Genomic DNA, 21,461 nt, shown 5'->3' on the forward strand with positions numbered 1-21,461 from the left:
GGAAGGGGAGAAAAATAAAAATAATAATAATATTAATAATAATAATAATAACGATAAGTATAATAATAATAAAAATTATAATATAACGATAATAATAATTATAATAAAAATAATAATAATGAAAAGATCGTCGGTGATACTATTAGAACATCGAAACCGGTTACGTGTTATTCGCGAAAAAAAAAAAAAAAAAAAAAAAAAAAAAAGAAAAAGGGAAAAAAAGAAATGAAAAGATAAAAGAAAAAGAAAAGATAAAAGAAAAATATTCACACGATTTGCGATAGATATTTCGAGGATATTCTCTCAACGGATGATTTTTTTTTTTTTTTTTTTTTTTTCCTTTTTTCACTTATCCTATTATACCTAGGCACGTTCATTAATAGGAGATATACTCGTTTTAGAATGTTTATTTATTTATTTCTTTCTTTATTTATATATATATATATTTATTTAATAAATTCCATTTTTATTCTTAATATCTTATCTTTTATCCTTAATAATTAATTATCGACGAATTATTATTAAACTTTACAAACAAAAAAAAAAAAAAAAAAAAGAAAAATAAAAAGAACGAAAGAAAAGAAAAGAAAATTTCTTTTCCATACTCAACGTAATTTAATTTCCATATTTAACAGAGGGTGGTTTGTGGGAAACAAAGAAAAGAAAAAAAAGAAAAAAAAAAAGAGAAAGAAAGAAAGAATGAACGCGATTGATCGCGAATTACTTTTGCCAGGATTATTTGAGAAATGGCGAGATAACGTGCAAACGAACTATGGCGACGGTATGAACCCCGTGAACTATAGGTAGATAGAGGTAGGTAGGTATAGATATATAGAGAGGAGGGATAGGGAGGGAGGGTTGCGTCTGGGTTGAGTTGGGTTGGGTTGGGGGAGAAAGGCATTTGAAACCTGAAAGAGAAACAGACCCGGAACGTCTCTTAGGACGAGTATAAACTCACCTAAGAGAAGATGGCAAAAGTTTTATTTTCGGCCATTTCTTCGGCCAAAAATATTCGCACCACTTTCTGTGGAGTAAGAGAGAAAGAGAAAGAGAGAGAGCGAGAGAGAGAGAGAGAGAGAGAGAGAGAGAGAGAGAGAGAGAGAGAGAGAGAGAGAGAGTGACATAGCTTAACGGCTAACAGGGATTCCTGTAGGATGGGGTATGGTGTCGGTTACCTAATTATAGTTGCATAGAAATCTGTAAGGGGACACCGAGTAGACCGGGCCGCACCTTATGTATGCACCCCAGCATCGTAACACGCTTGCGCGTAAACCTCTTCCTCTCTCTCTCTCTCTCTCTTTCGTTCTCTCTCTCTCTCAATCCCCACCCTTTCTCTCTCTTACTCCCCCTTTCCACTTACTCTCGGATACTTCTCGCTTCCCGGATAAACTTTACTTTTCAGGGATGACAGGCCACAGCCTTGAGTTCTCTCTCTCTCTCTCTCTCTCTCTCTCTCTCTCTCTCTCTCTCTCTCTCTCTCTATTTTTTTCTTTCCTTTTAGTATGATACGTGTCATTTGATCACGCGTGGAATTTTTCTATGAATCATACTTTACGATCGACGCCATTTTTATTCGTCTCGCTTTCTCTCCCTCTCCCTCTCTCTCCTTTTCTCTCTCTCTCTCTCTCTCTCTCTCTCTCTCTCTCTCTGTGTCTATCTCTCTCTATTTTCTTTCTTTCTTTTTTTTCTTTTTAAATTTTTGATGCCCTATTTTTACATTCGTATCACTTTTTCTTTCTTTCTTTGCTTATTTCTCTTTTTTTTTTTTTCTTCTAATTTTATCTTTCTTTTTTTATTTGTTTCATTTTCTTTATTTTCTTCATTTTTTTTCTTTCTTTCTTTATATATTTATTTTTTTAAATTTCATTTACGACGTCAAGGATTAACGAAATATCGAGTTTTGTCATGGCTTTTTTTTTTTTTCTTTTTTCTTTTTTCTTTTCCTCTCTTCGACCTGATTATGACGTATCATAATTTTTTCGTTATATATTTTCTTCCCGTTCCTTTGATAACACACATTAGAGGCAAATTACGAAACGCATACTTATTATTTTCCTGTTAACACTTAAAACATTTTTTGATATCGGTAATTTACATTTTCATTAATATTTTTATTGATTGATTGGTTGTTCGACTGATTGATTGATTGATCGATTGATTGATTGATTGATTGATTGATTTTTCTATTTAATTTTCCTCTCTATTTTTCTTTTTTTCGATCATGTTCATAAACTATTAAACACTTACTCTTTTTGTTAACACTTAAATATTTCTTTCATATCGATTTTTGCACCCTTATTAATATTTCCTTTTATTTATTTCTTTTTTTTTTTTTATATGTGCATATATATATATATATTGTCAATTTTCTTCTAATCAATTTTCTTATCGTTCTTACGATTACGTTCGTCGGAAGTAAACAATGAAAATGTTTTTATCTCAATTGTCGTCACGCTTAAAATTATTATTACCATCGTTCTTATCATATTATTTTTTTACTTTTTCTTGTCTATCATGTTTTTTTTTTTTTTTTTTTTTTTTTTTTTTTCCCCTATCGATTTCGGCAGATGAGTTTAATTCGACGATTACCTATATATGCAAAGTAAAATACGTTAATCGAAAAACTACCTGGGTGGGGATCTATCACGAAGTTTGTGTCGATCGAAAAGCTTAGCCTATAAATTATTCATTGAACTCCTAGACAAAGGGTGGCAATGTAAATTTGCATCGTCGTTCACGAATGTGTTGTACACATAAACACACACACAGACAGATACATATAAATACACATAGAAGCTAATCATTACTTCTTCCACGAACATAATCGTTTAGCTATGATGAAAGCATTGATCTCTGCGATCGTTCGATCGCATAAACTGAGTTAATTAATACCCGTAGAGAGAAAAAGATAGAGATAGATAAAGAGAGTGAAAAAGAGAGAGAGAGAGAGAGAGAGAGAGAGAGAGAAAGAGATATTGGCAACTGGTTTCTTGCTAATGAAAATAACGTTGAATCATTGTCTTAATGATCTATATTAAAGATATCTTTTTACAACTCGTTTTACTGCGGTCTCTTTCATTCTAATTTATTTATTTGTATATCTATTTTTTCCATATTATTTATTTAATTTTCTTCTTTTTTCCTTTTTGCTTCTTTTTTTTTTTATTTTTATTTTTTTTTTACCTTTATAAAGAATTTTAATTAATTCTAATAATAAGACCAGGGTCAGTTCTTATTTTCAATATATATATATATATATATATATATATATATAATCGTTTATATTGATATTTTCTTTTATTTTTGTTTCATTTATTTCTTCTTTTCTTACAAAATGATCCAACGTTATGCAAATGATATGAACTAGTATCGAGTGTGTATGTATCTATGTACGTACGAAACATATTCGTTTCTCTTTTAGTTTCTCTTTTAGTAATTCAATATCCCTTATTATTTGGTATATATGATGTGTGTGTGTGTGTGTGTGTGTGTGTATTTGTGTGTGTTTGTGTAAAGGAAAAGTCTCTCATGATATTTGAAGCTAGATATTCTTATATCATCTTTAAGATCGTATGTCGACAAAATTCTAATATTAACTATGATATATTTTAAAGATCTTTTTGAAATGATAATTTATAACGATTATTTACTTATGACGTTTACGATGATTCTTGTAAATTCTTCAGACATTATTTTACGAGCTCGTATAATAAACTCTATACAAAAAAAAAGAATATATATATATATATATATATATATATATATATATATATATTTCTTTTTCTTTTATCTATAATATACATACGTATATATTTCATTTCATTTTATTTCGATTCGTGTATATACGTATTTTATTTCATATTATATTATTTTTTACCAATATATACATACATACATATGTATATTCATTTATATAGTATGTTTATGTGTGATTATGCGTGTATGTATATACGTATTTATTTCATTTCATTTTATTTCGATACATATACATGTGCGACGTGTTTTTTAATATTTTTTTCATTTTCATTTATTTCATTAGATTTCGTTGTACACGTAGATATTATTTCATTTCGTGTTTATGTATGTGTGTTTCATTTTAATTTTTTTTCTTTCTTTTTCCATTTTTACACACACATTTTATTACATTTCATGTGTGTGCATATATATATATATATATATACATTTAATTTCATGTCATATATATATATATATATAAAGATTTTATTATATTAATTACATGTACGAATGAATAAAAGAAAAGAAAATAAATGAAATCATGCTTACTTACGTACATACGTATATCTATACTTAACTTCGTGAAAGCATTTATTAGGTTTTGATTCGATTAATTGAATTCCATCGATTCGATCGATAAACGGTGGGAATAAGATAAATGCAATATAGTCCGCAGTTTTCCGTAATTGCTAGGAATCTTTGGGCAGAAAGCACGTCGTACGAATTATTAATAGACGTCTTTGAAAATAGCCAAACGTTGTGTGACCTAAACGTTGCTAAGCGCGCCGTTCAGGTATTCAAGGAATGCGTTTATTATCCGGTTTAAGTTTGCATGTAATCTACTCAGGTATATACGTACAATCACATATATACGCCGGTACTCGTGTATAAGCAGATGAATATATAGATAGAATTGCAACATATCGTGGCCGGATGTAAAAAAAAAAAGAGGAAAAAAGAAAATGCGTGGGAGTGGGTACTGTTTGTGTACGCATTTTTTCTTTTTTCTTTTTTTTTTTTTTTTTTCTCTCTTTTTAATTTTTTTCTATTATCTCCAGTCCTACATGTGTTTACATTTAATCATATGGGATAATAAAATTTTTTTATTTTTTCTTTTTTGTTTTTGTATACTTCGAAAAATCGAAAGGAAAAATTGTGCTAGTCGATTATCGATGGAAATTTCGTTTTATTCAATAATCATCGAAATAAAATCTTTTCTAATAATATGTAAATAAAATTGGAAGTGGGTAGGGAGGGACGGAGGGGGAGGCGTGAGGGAGAAATGGAAAAAGTGTGAAATTTATTAATATAATCTCGTACGTGTTGATAGGAGAAACGATAAAAGAAATTATATATATATTCGATAGTTCGTGAACTTCGAAATAATTGATATAAAGTCAAATTGTTCAATGTGTATATCGAATAAAATATTGATAATCACATAAATGAAAATTGCAACAGAGATCAAAAGATAATAATATATTATTAATATCAAATGATTACTCGTGTGTATATATATGAAAGGAAAGAAATATATTTTCGATATTTAAGTCAAAATTATTATCAAAAAAAAAAAAAAAAAAAAAAAAAAAAGAGAGAGGGAGAAAAAAAATACAAGAAAAAGAAATCGTACAAATTGAAATAAAAAAAAAAATTATTCGATATTTAATATAAAATAAAATTGTAAAGGATAATATCTCTCTTTAGATGACAAATTAAAAATTAATAAAAATAATAAAGCAAATGAATGCGAATTTCAACGAAACCAACCAAAGATTAATATTAAATTATCGACCTTAATGCAGGTCGCCTTTATATATAAAAATATTATTTTACTTCGGCCTTTTGTTTCTTATCCAGGATTGGTCGAAAAATTTTATGTGGGATAAAAAATATTATACTAAACTTAGATACTAAAGTATACAGAATAGATACTAGAATATATACTAGATCCTTTCTTATATATATATATATATACATATGTACGCATAGGTATATACACACATATCACACACACACCTATCTAAGAAATTTGTATTTATTAACGTGGGATACTAGGGATGTGGAGTCGTAACATCTGGGAAAAGGAGATAAGGGGTGAATTTTTGAAGGGGGAAAAGGGATAAGTAAGTACAAGGGGAGGAGAACCGATGTAATCGTTCGAGTGAAAGCTCTTAGACCTTACTAACTTATTTATTTTTTTTTTTTGAGATAATATCGTCGTGCTATTTGGGATCACGAAGTAGATTATATTTTATCTCTTATCTTTTCTTCTTTCCCCTTCTTCGTAACTTTTATGAACAAATAGAATACGTTTATTAACAAATTTCTATGACTTTTATTATCATGAACATGCAGATATAATGTGCATTAAGTGATCAATGAATTTGATCGAAAAGTTTTCTTCGAGTATTTTTTTTTTTTTTTTTTTTTTTTTGTTTATTTTTTAAATTAACGAAGTCACGACATGAAGTGATCCTTGAAAAACATATTGAAACTTTTGATATGAATAAATTTACGATACGAATAAATAAATAAATAAATAAATAAGTATACATACATATATATATATATATATATATATATATATATATATATATATATATAATATTTGTATAGAAGAGAATATTTTTTATATGCAATAGAAACGCAATAGTATATTTTTATAAATACATAATATGCGTATGATATAAAAAGGAAAAAGAAAATTAACATCGACAAAAATAAGAAAAGAAAAAGAGAAAAGGAAAATACGTAGCGCATTAGAAAAGGAATTCATTATATTCGACAAGTAAAGAAAAGTGCAATGTTAAAAAAGAGAAAAAAATGCAATATTAAATTAAGAGTGTGTATAAACAAACTTTTAAAGATCACTTTCAAGTGCATATGCATACTTCTCAATGCAGCATGATAAACAATATCTCTTTCACCGAGGAAAGTCTGTTTCTTACGTAACCAAGAGATAGAGAAAGAGAATGAGAATGAGAATGAGAATAAGACAGTTAGAGAGAGAGAGAGAGAGAGAGAGAGAGAGAGAAAGACAGAGATAAAGATAAAGAGAGACAGAGAGAGAAAGAGAGAGTGAGAGAAGGAGAAGGAGAAGGGTACCTTACGATAGACGTCTGTCAGTAGAGTAAGCTATTCGACGGTGAGAAAACAAAAGTGGACTATCGCTTTCGTTCGTTCCTACGTTCCTACGTTCGTTTCGTTTCGTTTCGTTTCGTTTCGTTTCGTTTCGTTTCGTTTCGTTTCATTCGACCATGCCGCCTTTGGTCAGAGTGGCTTTTCCGGCGACACAGTATGCCATGGTGCGATGCTCGCGCATCATTTAATCGCGGTAGTGTGTCATTCTAAAAATAAAGGGGGAGATTTGAACGAGTTAGAGTAAGAGCAGAGAAAACCTAAGAAAGGGAGAGAGAGAGAGAGAGAGAGAAAGAGTTACGACCGAGTCTTAAGTGAGAGTAAGAGAGAGTGAGAGGAGGGAAGCCGTAAAGAAGCGAGAAAGAGATAGAATGAGTCGTATAGAAGTGAGAAAGAGAAAGAGAATTTTCGACTGAGTGTTGAGTGAGTAAGAGAGAGAGAGAGAGAGAGAGAGAGAGAGAGAGAGAGAGAGAGAGAGAGAGAGAGAGAGAGAGAGAGAGAGAGACTTAGCACAGACTCGGTCGTGAACCCGAAGAACGACCTCGGAGTAACGTCGGAGAAAGAGATGGAGATATAACTTGAACAGGGTGTATGTATATATGCCTGTATCCTGAAAGAGAGAGAGAGAGAGAGAGAGAGAGAGAGATGTATGTTAAAAAAAAAAAAAGGTAGGATGATGAAAGGATGAAAAGGACAATAGAGTTAAATGAAAAAGTTATTATACGTGTATAAATGATTTTATTTAGATTACGTTTATGTAGATACAATCTGTGATTGATGATTTTATTTAGATTACTTTTATTTAGATACGTGTATGTATGTTGGATCGGAGAAAAGCTCAAAACGTTATAGTGCGTATTTAAGGATTTTTTTTTTTTTTTTTTTTTTTTTTTTATTCATTTTCTTTTATTTTTTCTTTTTTTTACTTCTTTTTTTCTTTTTTGTCATAAATACATGGGTACGTAGATATAGTTATCTTTTTTTTTTTTCTTTTCATTTTTTTTTTGTGAGGTGGAAAGAATATAATAGAGAGGAGAAAAGGATGGAGAATGAAAGGGACGCATGCGCCCTTAGAAAACGCTACTGGGTTTGATGCTGGGCATGCGCGATTCCATCCACGTTCGGACCACTTTCTAATTTTGAAGCTACTCTCTCTCTCTCTCTCTCTCTTTCTCTGTGGTTTTGTGTGTGTGTGTGTGTGTGTGTGTGTAGTGTGTGTGTTAGTTTACGCTGGAATCGAGTTGGTCTCCCGAATGTTTATAAACTGTTACACTCGCGAGGGCTCCGTGCTGGAATTTATCAAGCCTCTCGTCTCTCTCTCTCTCTCTCTCTCTCTCTCTCTCTCTCTCTCTTTTTCCTATTTTTGATTCCCTTCGTTTCCTATAAAGATAGAAAAAGAAGAGAGAGAGAGAGAGGTATATTTCATGCGCATATATTATAGAAGCTTCTTGAAGAAAAATGGCGGATGATCTCTCGAAAAATCTTCGAAATTCAAATCTCGTCCTTCGTTCGATCATATTAATGCATTAAAAAATATTTTTATACATGAATATATGTATATAAAGAGAAAGAAAATAAATAAATAAAAAGAAAAAAAACAAAAAAAAAGACAAATAAATTATTGCTTGGCACGAAGAACGTGAGAATATTTTTCATTTGGGTCCGCGCCATTTTGTCTATGTATAATGAAAATTCCATTATATTTATGCATCGACCGACGATATTATTATATTATTATGATGCGTTTCATGATCGTTGCGTTTTATTTTATACAAAGTAACCGCAACGATTTGAACGAACACAAGGCTATTTGGGGCCCCATCGGCTGGCCCATTCGATATTAAACGTTTTAACAATGAAGGACGATACGTTGCGAACGTGATAATTGGACGAAGTATATACAGGGTGTCACGTTTTTAAACAGATATGACCGATGAAAATCTTTTCGATTTTAATTGTTTTTTTTCTTTTTTTTTTTTTTTTTTTTTTTTTTTTTTTTTTTTTTTTTTTTTTTTTTTCAAATAAAAATCAATATTTTAAGGGCAAACGAAATTCGTAAAAAATATCAATAAAGTATTTACAGTGTATGTTTTTGTCGACATTTTGTCGAATTATGCTGTCTACAAAGTTCAACAAAGTATACACATAAAGAAAAAAAAAAAGGACCATAACCTAAAAAGTCTTTTTTATTTGTAAAATTCATTTATAAAATCAATAAGTACGGATATATTTGATCCTATATCCGTTTGTAAAATGAGATACTTTTTATATATATATATATATATAACAAAAATTGTAGAGAATATCAATAGGAATCGAACGAGTATCTACGGTGTACATTTTCGTCGATATTTCGTCGAATTATGGCGCTTGGGAAGTTCAACAAAATGTGCACAAAAAAAAAAAAAAGAAAAAACGAAGCATAACCTAACAATTTTTGTTTTTAAAATTCGTTTATAAAATCAATAGGTACGAGCAGAATAAGATATTTGGACATTATATTTATTTGTAAAATGAAATATTCTTTATTCATATGTACACACACACTCACACACACACATATATATACATACACACATTGTAGGAGAATGAAAACTGGAAGAGGGTATCACCTATTCTAGAGTTTCAGATTTCAATTTGAAAATATACGTACTTGTGGTGGTGATAGTGATGGTGATGGTAATGGTGGTGATGGTGATAGTTGTGGTGATAGTGGTGGTGGTGTCGTCGTTAAAGCATAACGACGCGGACGTAGGGAATATCTAATAATAGGATATTTGGCTTGCCGGCCAACAACGCTGACTGGCCTCAGGTTCTCTTAGATCGTTCGTTCGTCCGTTCGTCCGCTCTTCTCGAGTTCTAGAAAAGTTGTCTATATTTCCGTTTATCTCCTTTGAATATTACGAGAAAGTTATTTCGTGGTCTTTCTAGAATAAAGAAAGAGAAAGAGAGAGAGAGAGAGAGAGAGAGCACTCACCTCGATAAATTTGAATGAATGTGAAGGCATTAAAAAGATCTATTATTGATTGCATGACGACATCTTTTCTCTTTTTTTTTTTTTTCCTTCTTTCTTTCAAAATTACTTAATGATTATATGTATTTTTTTTTTTTTCTTTTGTATGTATATTATATTTTAATTTAATTTATATGTATGTATATATATATATATATACATATAATAAACATTATATATATATTTTTTTTATATTAATTAATTTTTATATATATATATATATATGTTTTTTCTTTTTATTGGATATTTTATTTTGTAAGGATATTATTAGGTTAATGCGATCTTCAAATTACTATTTTTATTATTATTATTATTATTATTATTATTATTATTATTATTATTTTGTTCCGAAAATAAATTTTACAAAAGTATCATACTGTTAGAATTATCCATAAATAATAATAATATAATAATAATCATCATCGTCATCTTTCTAATTTAATTTTTTTCTTTCTATTTATTAATACTTGAAATTAATTATACCGGACTTAGTTGTATATATAAAAGCTGAATAATCAGAAACCAATTTGTTTTATTTTAATTAATTGGAATTTCTTGTACATGATTAATGGATTTTGATTGTGATAGATAAACCGATCTAGAAAACTTTACGTAGTATCAACATAAAATACAGGATGTTTCATTTCAAATACGATACGATCAAATATACTCCACTTCTATACTTCCGCTTTGTGAACGAATGTTTCAAAAAGAAAAAAAGAAAAAAAGGTTACCAGATTTTGACGTGATGGAAAATGTGATACGCATCTCGCAGTTATTTCACAGTGGGACGCTGTTGCCGGAATATAGAAGTTGGAATGTAAAAAATATTTTTTTTTTTTTTTTTTTTTTATTTTTTTTTTATTTTTTTTTTTTTTTTATTTTTTTTCTTTTAATTGGAAATCGATATTTCGAGCCTGACAAAGTATCAATGCGAATGCAACTAGTACATACACGAGTACAATGAGTTATAGAAATTCAACCAATTGTGTCACTTTGTAAGGGATTATTGCGTATATTAAAAAAATAAAATTCGTAAAGGGTTTCGAAAATATATTGTGACAATAGTCGTACAATATATAACGGCATTTATTCTAATAAAATGATGACGTACGTGATAAATTTTTGGCACGGTTTTGAACATGAACATGAACATAACGTAACGTAACGTGAAATTTTGCAACAAGTTTTCAACTACGCGTTTCAAATATTTCTTTTTTACGTTCCATAAAAATATTTAGTTACAGTATTTATCTGCAAAAGATGCCGCTAAAAAAAATCTTTACTTTTCTTTTTGCAAATATATGTATATAAATATTTGTTTAATTATTTTTGGTGAGAATTTTGCGGTTGAACTGTCAAGGGACAGTAGCATTCCGTATGAAATCAAGTAAATATATCCCATAGTATATTTACTTTTTACTTTCTATTCTTTGTTTTTGTTGTTTTTGTTTTTCTTTCTTTTTTTTTTTTTTGTTTTTTTTTCTTTACCTGTAAAGCATCGTAAATCGAAAACAGTGCGATTAATTAATTTATATATATTTTTTATATAATTTATATATATTAATTTATTTATATATATATATAAAAGAAGTCAAACAAAAAGATAAATTTGGCGAACGTAATAAATTTTTTTCTTTTTAATTTGATCGCAGGTGTCCTGGGGGTGAATTAGCGCGAGGGTGGAGTACAACTTGCGCAATAATGGCGGAGGTTGCAACGAAGAAGTCAATAAGCGTAGTAAGTAACAAGAAGAACGAGGTTTGCGGTGTTCAATCTAACAACGGTTTGATCGATTTGGATAACATTACCGCGACACATAACAAGCAACTAATATCTCTCTGTGACAACAACGACGACGAGGACGATCTCGTTTTAACTAACAACACGCGCAACGAATTGGCTACGGAAGACAAGAGCCTTCAGGAATTGATAGAAAATGAATTGGCCTTGAGAATATGTTCAAACAACGGGGATAAAAAGAAGGATAAGAAAAACGATGATGATGATGAGAATGACGTTGTAGATGATGATAATAACGATGATAATATCGTTAATATCGAGGATGAAAAGAATCGATTGGTAAAAATGAATGAAATCGAAGAAGATGAAGAACAACAACAACAACAACAACAACAATCCGGTCAATCGGATACGGTAAAAAGGATTCTATTTGACCGACAGGACGATCAGTTTCGGGTTAATACAGATTTCATTGTTGCCGAATTAGAACATTGTGCGTTGATCGAGGAACCATATGGTTATCAAAATGGCCACGTATCGCCTGTAATAACCAACAATGTAAAATCTGAAGAACATAATAACGAGATTAAAAAGGAACTCGTAGATTTTGATAAGGATAAGATCGATGATGTAAAGGAAACATTTATGATCGATCAGATCGATCGTGAAAGAAACGAGAAGGAAGAGGATGATAAGGATAAAGAGGAAGAGATGAATGTCGAAAAAATTGAGAAGGATTTATTCCTAAGATCTAATAAAATGCACGACGAAAATGTAATACCTAATCTCGATGACGTTAAATTTGAAATTGACGATAACAACGTTGATATTGAATCTAATCGCTCAACAGAGATTAATATTTCTAACTTTATGGATAATTCTTCTCCTTTATCTTGTCGCAACAAGTATCAACAGGAGGAGGAGGAGGAAGAGGAGGAGGAGGAGGAGGGATTGATCGATAATAAATCATTCTCAAACAATACATTTGATCGCATTGAAACTGAGATCATTGATGATGAATTATCTGAAAAGAAAATTATCGATCGTACGGATGATACGTGGATGAACAAACGAGAGGAGGGTGAACAATCGGAAGGACAATTTTCCGACAATTTTGAGGATCCTGAAAAATTTTCTATGACGTCGATTAACAATGATAAATTAAATACTATCGATACGAATGAATCTCTAATAGATAATAATAAGATGGAATATTTTCGTAACGACGATAATATCGTCGTTGGAAATCAATCGATTAACGAATCTACAGCTATGATCGCAGAGATTACGAACAACAATAGTAAGGTCATTGAAAGTCCACAGGATGTTTCGTCGAATAAATCGAGAAGTTTCGACGACGTTACTTTGAGCCAATCGGAAACGTCGACCGACGCAGCGAGTACCCAAGAATTCATAGACATGGAACGTCGTGTATTGAGCGAGGAAAATGAATCGATTATTATTGAACGTAATAACGACGTTGATGATAACAAACGTTTTTCGGAGGATGATTTAGATCTTAGGAACGACGTTCAATCGTTAAAAACTTATAACAAAGATACAACAAAGGAATTTGATTTTGAGGAGGCTAATGATTTGAGAAACTTCGAAAGATTTGAAATTAATGATAAACGTCAACAATTGACGGATTCAACGATTTTGTTAGAAAAAACGGAGATTGTCGTAAGCGCCAAAAATGTAGCTATCCATTCCGAAACCAAACGTGTCGAATCATTTATGATCGATAAAACCGAACGATCTACCACCGATCAAATTAATAAATTCGACTCGTGGATGACCGTTGAGGAAGCAACGAGAATCGAGGAGGATGTTGAAATCGAAAAGGAGAGACACCATGAGGAAATATTGACGATAGAAAGGGAGGACACTAACGAAACGATCATAACCGATAGCGATAGGTCGACTCAAGACGATCACCTTGCTGCTTCCTCTCCCCGTGCACCCTTAGCCACTCCGGATGACGAGACGAGCGATATTATTAACGTGTGCGATGTAAGTGTTTGTTTGTTTGTTTAATTTTTTTTTTCTTTTTTTTTTTTTGCTCGTTTTTTTTTTTTTTTTTTTTTTTTTTTTTTTTTACTAATATAACTTATATCAATGGTGAGTAATGATGATGGGTAATTTATACGTATATATTTATTACTTTTTTGGAATACTTTCAAAAAAGATGTAATTCTAACTCTTTTTTTTCTTTTTTTTTCTTTTTTTTTCCAGTAAGATAATTATATATATACATTTTTTCATATACTATTTTCCTTATTTTTTTCGCGATCTTTTCAAAAAAGACCTAACCGAAATTTCTTTTTTTATTCGATTATTATTATTATTAATAGGATTCTTTTTTCTTTTTTCTCAAATTCGTAAATTTTTGTATTAAATATAATTTTGAAAGTATCGAGAAATTTATGATTTTCGTTGACAATTTTGAAAGTTTTAATTCTTATCAAAATGAATATGATATAAAATTATAATTTTGGAAAGAAAGAAAAAATTCTATAATACTTTACTTTTCTATAATAATAATTATAACATTTTTGTTGCATTTACTTTATCATTATATTATGTCATTTGATTAAAATCTTTTAGAAAATTTTTTTTCGTTAGAATTAAAAATCTCATCGAAATTTTAAAATAATTAAATTTACGATCATTCTAACGTAAATTTAATATTAAATTTAATGAAACTGTTGACATTAGATCCTATCGTTAGATCAATCGAAGTCAACGAAATATTGCATTAAAATTCTAATATAAATATATATATATATATATATATATATATATATTTCTATCGTTAAGAATATTTTCGAAAGTTTCAAAAATCATTCCGTTCACATGAAAAACATTCAAATTGTAATAATAATATCATTGGGTCATTCACTATTGATTTCATTCTTCAAATTAAGATTAACAAATCATTTTTCATAACTAACGTGCTTTCACATTTAAAAAAAAAACAATTTAAACGAAATCTCCTTCATCGTTATAATTAATTTCACAGTAAACAATGATAAAAAGCTTGCGTATGTATTTATAATAAGTCAGCTTGTAAAGCCTGTTTATTTATTTATTTATTTATTTTTTTATTTATTCAATTATACATCAATGTGTAGTCAAATTAACATGAATGATGCCTGGACTAATTCGCCTAATTTCAGAAAGATCAGAGTATTTCTCGATATAACCTCGAAAAAACGCATAATCTTTAAGCCTGTTTATTTAAGTAAATAATATATTATTGTATGATATAATAGTATTTGGCTATTAGAATTCTCTTGTAATTAGAATAGAAGTTTGTTGTAATGCACGTCTTAGTTAAGTGGCTCTATCACCGTGTATTTTCGTTCGACAACGTATCCAGGTAAGATGATCATATTTATTGTCACGTTTATTCGCATAAAAAAATTATTTAGAAAATTATTAGATGGCAGTAAAATATTGAATATACTTGCGACAAAAAAAAAAAAAAAAAAAAAAAACCCAATGTATGTACATTCTTTCGTATAAATGTTTACATGTACATTCACGTAACACACACACACACACACACACACACATATATATATATATATATATATATATGCAGTTAAATAGAGACTAGTATACATTTACTATAAAAGAGTCGTCGCGTAGGATGTGTAGTGTAACACGACGATCAACGCGTGTCACCACGACCGGTAGTAGTAGCCGAGTCATCGGAAGAAGGTATTTTTCAAGGTGGTTCAACGGCACGAGGCATAACTCCAAGAACGACTATAGTATATCTCGAGCAAGAGTTGACCTCGACAACTTTAGATCATTTCTACGCTTATTATATCGACGATAGTATATCGATAGTAAATTCAAATCTTTTTCTCTTTTATTATTATTATTATTATTATTATTATTTTTATTTTTATTAATGACGTCTCTTTTATCTTTTTTTTTTTTTTTTTTTTTTACTTTTTATTTTCTTTTTTTTTTTCCTCTTAATATTTTTATCGCTCACGAGCTGATACATACTGTCGACATTTTTAATGATTTACATTTAAATAAGTGATAGTGAATTTTTTTTTTTTTTTTATTTGACAAAAAAATGTTCAATGTTGTAAGTACTAAGTAATTGACTCTTCTGTATATATATATATATATATTTTTTTTTTTTTTTGTTTGTATTTTATGTCTAAACAAATGACATTATATAAATAGTATTTTTACATGTATATGTATGTACAAAATGTTTGGTATTTTATTATCTAAATGAATAACGCTATATATATATATATATATATATATAATAATATCGCTACAATAAATTTTGGTATTGTCATATTTTACGCGATTGAACAATCCATTAAACTTAATCGATCGAATTGATGATCCAAGTAATAATCCTGGTTACATGATAATCAATCGATAAGATGCGAATAATCCAAAAAGAAAAAAAAAAAGAAAAGAAAAAAAAAAAAAAAAGAAGAAAAAATCTCTCAAAATTAAAACTACTTTATCACAATTTTTACATCGGCAAAATTATGCGAATGAAAAATTTATTCGATTTTAACCAATCGAATTAATAATCACGTTAACCTTGATACATGAGTAAATCATCAATCAATTCGCGATTCCATAAGACGAAAATAATTAGCATAAGAAATACTCAAAATTAAAAAAAAAAACCTTTTTTTTTTTTCTCCATAACTTTGTCACATTTATTGTCAAAGTTATGCAAAATAAAATCCGTTCTCGATTTAACCGAACGAATTAATAATCACGTTAACCCGATTACATAAAAACCAACCAACCAACCAACCAATCAACCAACCAATCAAACAAACAATCGTGTAATCTAATATGACGGAAATCAATCCTATACGTTTGGCTCTCGTTCGTATCTTCAAAGTCGTTTTGGCACTTCCTCTTTCGAGGACGATCGCTAATGTAAGTCGGAACGTTCCGTCTCGGTGAATCCACTCAAGTCTAGTGTTCTGCTAGAAGTGTTGCCGAAGAGAAGGAACTCGAAGGGTTCCCCCCTTTCGAGAATACACACATACACACATACACACACACACACACACACACACAAGACACACGAACCATTCCTCGTTCGAAAGAACAGACGAGAGAGAGACTTGTATTCTTCGTCGTCAATCCCCCTCCCTCCCCAACCCCCTCTTCTTTTCCCTACCTTACCGATCCCACTTCTTCTTCTTCTTCTTCTTCTTCTTCTTTCACTATCTCTCTCTTTCTCTCTCTCTCTCTCTCTCTCTCTCTCTCTCTCTCTCTCTCTCTCTCTCTCTCTCTCTCTTTCTTTCTTTCTCTAGCTTTCCTTTCGTCTACAGTCATGGTAGAAACGTCTTCGTCCTTTCGCATACTCGCTGTCGACGGTGATGGTGGTGCTTCGAAACTCGACGATCGTCAGTGACTTCCCGACGTCCTTTCGTTTTAAGGTTGGCTCTTCTTCTTCTTCTTCTTCTTTTTCTTCTTGGTTGCGCGTTCTCGCCGGTTTTTTTTTTTTTTTTTTTCTTTTTTTTTTTTTTATATATATTTTTCTTCTCTATTTCTCTCTGTGCGTGTGTGTGTGTATCGTGGCCCTTTTTAATTCGAACGCGAACAAAGTGAATCTAAATGAAATCTGGTCCCCCTTCTCCCCACCCCCTCCCCACCTCGCCCCCTCTCCTCAACCCCCTTTTAATCGTATTACCCATAATTACTTTCAATAATGTGTTAATAATCGTATTATTCGTATTATTTTTGATCGAAGGTTATTATTGTTATTATTTCTACGCGTGCAATGTGCAACTTTTAAAGGAATCGTGTTCGTGCGTGTTATTTATTTATTTATTTTTTTTTCTTTTGTTCTTTTTTTTTTTTTTTTTTTTCGTTTTTTTCTTACATCATTTTTGTGTCGTTCAATGGCGTTGAGATTTATTATATGATCCCAAGGTAATGTAGTTGTAATTTATTTATTGCGAGTAGACCATATATAGAGAATGCGGAGGGGGTTAAAGAGAGAGAGAGAGAGAGAGAGAAAGGGTGAATATGTAACCAAGGGTACGTAAGTACGTGTCGTCGCTATTTATCGTTGGAATTTATAAACGACATGCGGCTGCTTTAACACGTCGTCTCTTTATAAATTTTCATTAAGCGAAGTAGGAAGTACGTTCCGTTGGGTTTTGCCAACGCGATATACCGTGCCGTTGAACTCGCGATAATACTTTTTGTCCACGTAACGTCGTAATCCTTAAAACGTGAAGAACAGCGGAAAATGAACGTAGTGGAGAGGATTTTGTTTCGTACGATACGAAAATTTGATTATAGCAATTTTACGATTGACATGTGTGTTAATTGGTTGATGATTTTTCTTCTCTTTCTTTCTTTTTTTTTTTTTTAATTCTTCTTCTTTTTTTTTTTTTATGATTTTCCGAAAAATATAAATTTTCTAACGAATATATTTTTGTTTTATCTTATAATCATTCGTTAAAATATTTCTCATTCATTATTAAAATATATTTCTGTTTACTGTTAGTATTACGTGTCAACAAGAATGACATATGTATTAGCTTTACCAAAATACATAAAAGAAGAAAAAAAAAAAAAAAGAAAGAAAATAATATTTATTTTTTTTTTTTATACGTCTCATCAATATTAATTATTTTTATGATTTTTGACAGACATTACTTCTCTTAAAAAATATATATGTATATATATATGTATCTTATTTAACCATAATTCAGATATTCATATTTCATAAAAATTATTTCTATATGAAATATTTCGATATAAAATCTGTATCCTATTTTTATTTTATTTTATTTTTTTTATTTTTATTGGCTATTATATATCAACGTTTATATGTCGATGCGAAAATTCTTTACAAAAAAAAAGAAAAAAAAAAAAAAAAGAAGTGAGAGAAACGTACGTCTATAACATATTCAAAATATACAAATTTTTCCTATAGAATAAATGTATATTATGTACATATATACATAACATTATATATATATAATATATGTATACTATTCATATATTCTACAAATATAATAACATATAAACTAGAAACCATATAGTAAAAAATCGTTATTGTATCGAAGAAAAAAATCGAATCGAAACAAAACAAACGAAAAAAAAAAAAAATAAATAAATAAATAAATAAATAAATAAATAGAAAAATAAAAATAGGAAATCGTAGTTAAAACTTTCTCGCCATGTGAGATCAATATTATCGAAATTTTATATCGGGAAAGTAAGTCAGGAGGACGAGAGACGAGCTAGAATGATCATTCGACCTCTCTCATCCTTCTCTCTCTCTCTCTCTCTCTCTCTCTCTCTTCCTCTTTCTATTTCTATCTCTTTCGATCTCTCTCCGTCACACAATTTTTTATTTTGTGTTTCGTAGAAACATGTTGGTTTGGGATCGTACGGTACCGAATTATCTTTATCGCCGTTTTAGATCGGTCTCTTCTAGTCTCTTCTTACGGTTAAGAATACACACGGTGAATGGTCGGATAAAGGAGAACTATATTAATTACGACACCACCATCGTCGTGCGGTCAGGAAACATCGGCCGTCGTAAGTTTCGAAAGGTTCTCCGTTGCCAGGGAAGAATATTGTAGTAGTGTAATTGTAGAATCGAGTTCCTGAAGTTACGTACCGGCTCCGCTCATTATGTCTTTCATCGCGTGGTTCGCGAACATGGATACATACACAAATATATATAAATTCTCATACACATACATAGATTCACGCGTATATACGTACGCACACAGAAGAAGGAGAGATAGAGAGAGAAAGAGAGAATCTTATACGCGAGCGAGATTTTTCTTTTCTTTTTCTTTTCTTTTTTTTTTTTTTTTTATTATTATTATTATTATTATTATTATAATTATTATTAAAATGTCGTTGTTGTATAACGAAACGTTCGATGAACTCTCAAGCGTTAGACATACGTTTTAATTTCATAATAGAAAGTCGATCGTGTGTTCTCTTTATCTCTTTCTCTCTTTCTCTCTCTCTCTCTCTCTCTCTCTTTCGAGACTTGTTTACTTTTATATTTATTCGATATAGGTTATAGAAATTTAAATAATACATTGTGTTATAATAAGCAATTTGAATATTAATCGTGTTATATCGTAATAACGTCGATATTTATATTAATTGCTAAACTTATGTCGTAATAAAGTAGTATAATGTTAATAGTGTTATATCTTATATAACAGAATATAATAATATAGTAATAACGGGTTGATTAACAAAGTCAATGTGTCAGAATGTTTAATATAATACAATTAATTATATTAAAATTAATATAATTTATTTGATCATAATATATAGTGGAAAATATTTCGACAAACAAAATATATTCTAGAGCGTGTTAGTTATTTAGTTATTAAGTGTTAAATAATTTTTTAAATGAAAATAATAAAAAAAAAATATATATACAATTTAACGTTATTCATTTAGATACGAAATGTTTAAAATTTTCAAATAAAAAAAAAAAAAAGAAAAAAAAAAAGAAAAAAAAAACTAGTGTTATATTTGTTTAGATATAAAATGTTAATAATTTTTTTTTTTTTTTCCCAATGAAAAAACACTATCAAGATATAAAAAAATTAAAAAATTTATTTTTATACTTCTCTTTCTTTCTTTTTTTTTTTTTTTTTTTTTTAACTTAGATATAAGTATTATTTTGTGTATAGTATTATTTTTACTTACATGCATGTAAGTAACGATGCCAAACATTATCAATTCGTCAAAATTCGTCAAAAAATGACGAAAAAACGTCACACAGTATTATTTTTATTCGGATGCAAGATATCAAACATTTTTTTTTTTTTTTTTCCGATACAAAATACAATATCGCGTGTTATTAAATCAAATCTAAAATATTTATTTATAATAATGATAACTTAATTTCAATATGTATTATTAAAAATGTCGACATAATTTTTATTACAACATTACTTTTATTATGACTCAACAACATTTATTACAGCATTAATATATTTTATCAGATATATATTTAAAATATTGAACGAATATATATATATATATTTAACATATATTTACATAAAACTATATCATACATCATATACTAATTCATACATATTACATAATAAACATCGATTTAAATATTTCATAGAATAATTACACAATTACACGTAATATATTATCCAAAAAAAAAAAAAAAAAAAAAAAAAAAAAAAAAAAAAAAAAAAAAGAAGAAAGAAAAAAAAATAGTAAATAAATCATTTCTCGATGATCTATCTATCGATCTATCTCTTTCTCTCTCTCTCTCTCTCTCTCTCTCTCTCTCTCTCTCTCTTTCTCTTTATCTCTATTCCGATCGATAACAACATTACATAATTTATTTTTTACTTCTTTTTGTCTTTTTTCTTTTCTATTCTATTCTATTCTATTCTATTCTATTTTATTCCATTCTATTTCTTTTCTTTTCTTTTTTTTTTTCGTTTACACATTATCTCTATGATCTGTTAGAGCGAAAGTCGCGAGGAGAAGATAACAACGACGAGCAGTACAACGTCGACAATTACAACGGTGATGAGCAGCTCGTCTAAGGGCGCTGCCGGTGTTACTAATAAAACAAAGAAGAAGAAAATCGAGGGGGTAGCTGGTAACGATGCATCCCCTAATCTCACTCCACGTACTAAGAAAACTAAGAAGAGTAAGAAGAGTGATTTAGAAAAGGAGAACATATCCGTGGTAAGTCTTATATCCTCAACCCTCCTTTCTCTCTCTCTCTCTCTCTCTCTCTGTCTCCCTTTCTCTCATTTCCTTCCCCTCCCTTCCCTCCTCCCTCTCTTTCTCTCTC

The 21,461-nt window shown here is 29.6% G+C and overlaps 1 protein-coding gene across 1 annotated transcript in view; it reads left to right on the forward strand.

The window, feature by feature from the left end:
- The window catches only part of LOC124947644 (uncharacterized protein DDB_G0283697), a 53,942-nt gene that overhangs the window by 13,514 nt on the left and 18,967 nt on the right, over positions 1–21,461 (forward strand). Inside the window, exons 2-3 of the mRNA XM_047490091.1 lie at positions 11,545–13,645; positions 21,128–21,454. Of these exons, the coding sequence (XP_047346047.1) occupies positions 11,594–13,645; positions 21,128–21,454 (2,379 nt within the window). The 5' untranslated portion in view covers positions 11,545–11,593. The remainder of the gene's footprint in view (positions 1–11,544; positions 13,646–21,127; positions 21,455–21,461) is intronic.

This window comes from Vespa velutina, chromosome 3, assembly GCF_912470025.1.
Source record: "Vespa velutina chromosome 3, iVesVel2.1, whole genome shotgun sequence".
Classification (NCBI taxonomy): domain Eukaryota; kingdom Metazoa; phylum Arthropoda; class Insecta; order Hymenoptera; family Vespidae; genus Vespa; species Vespa velutina.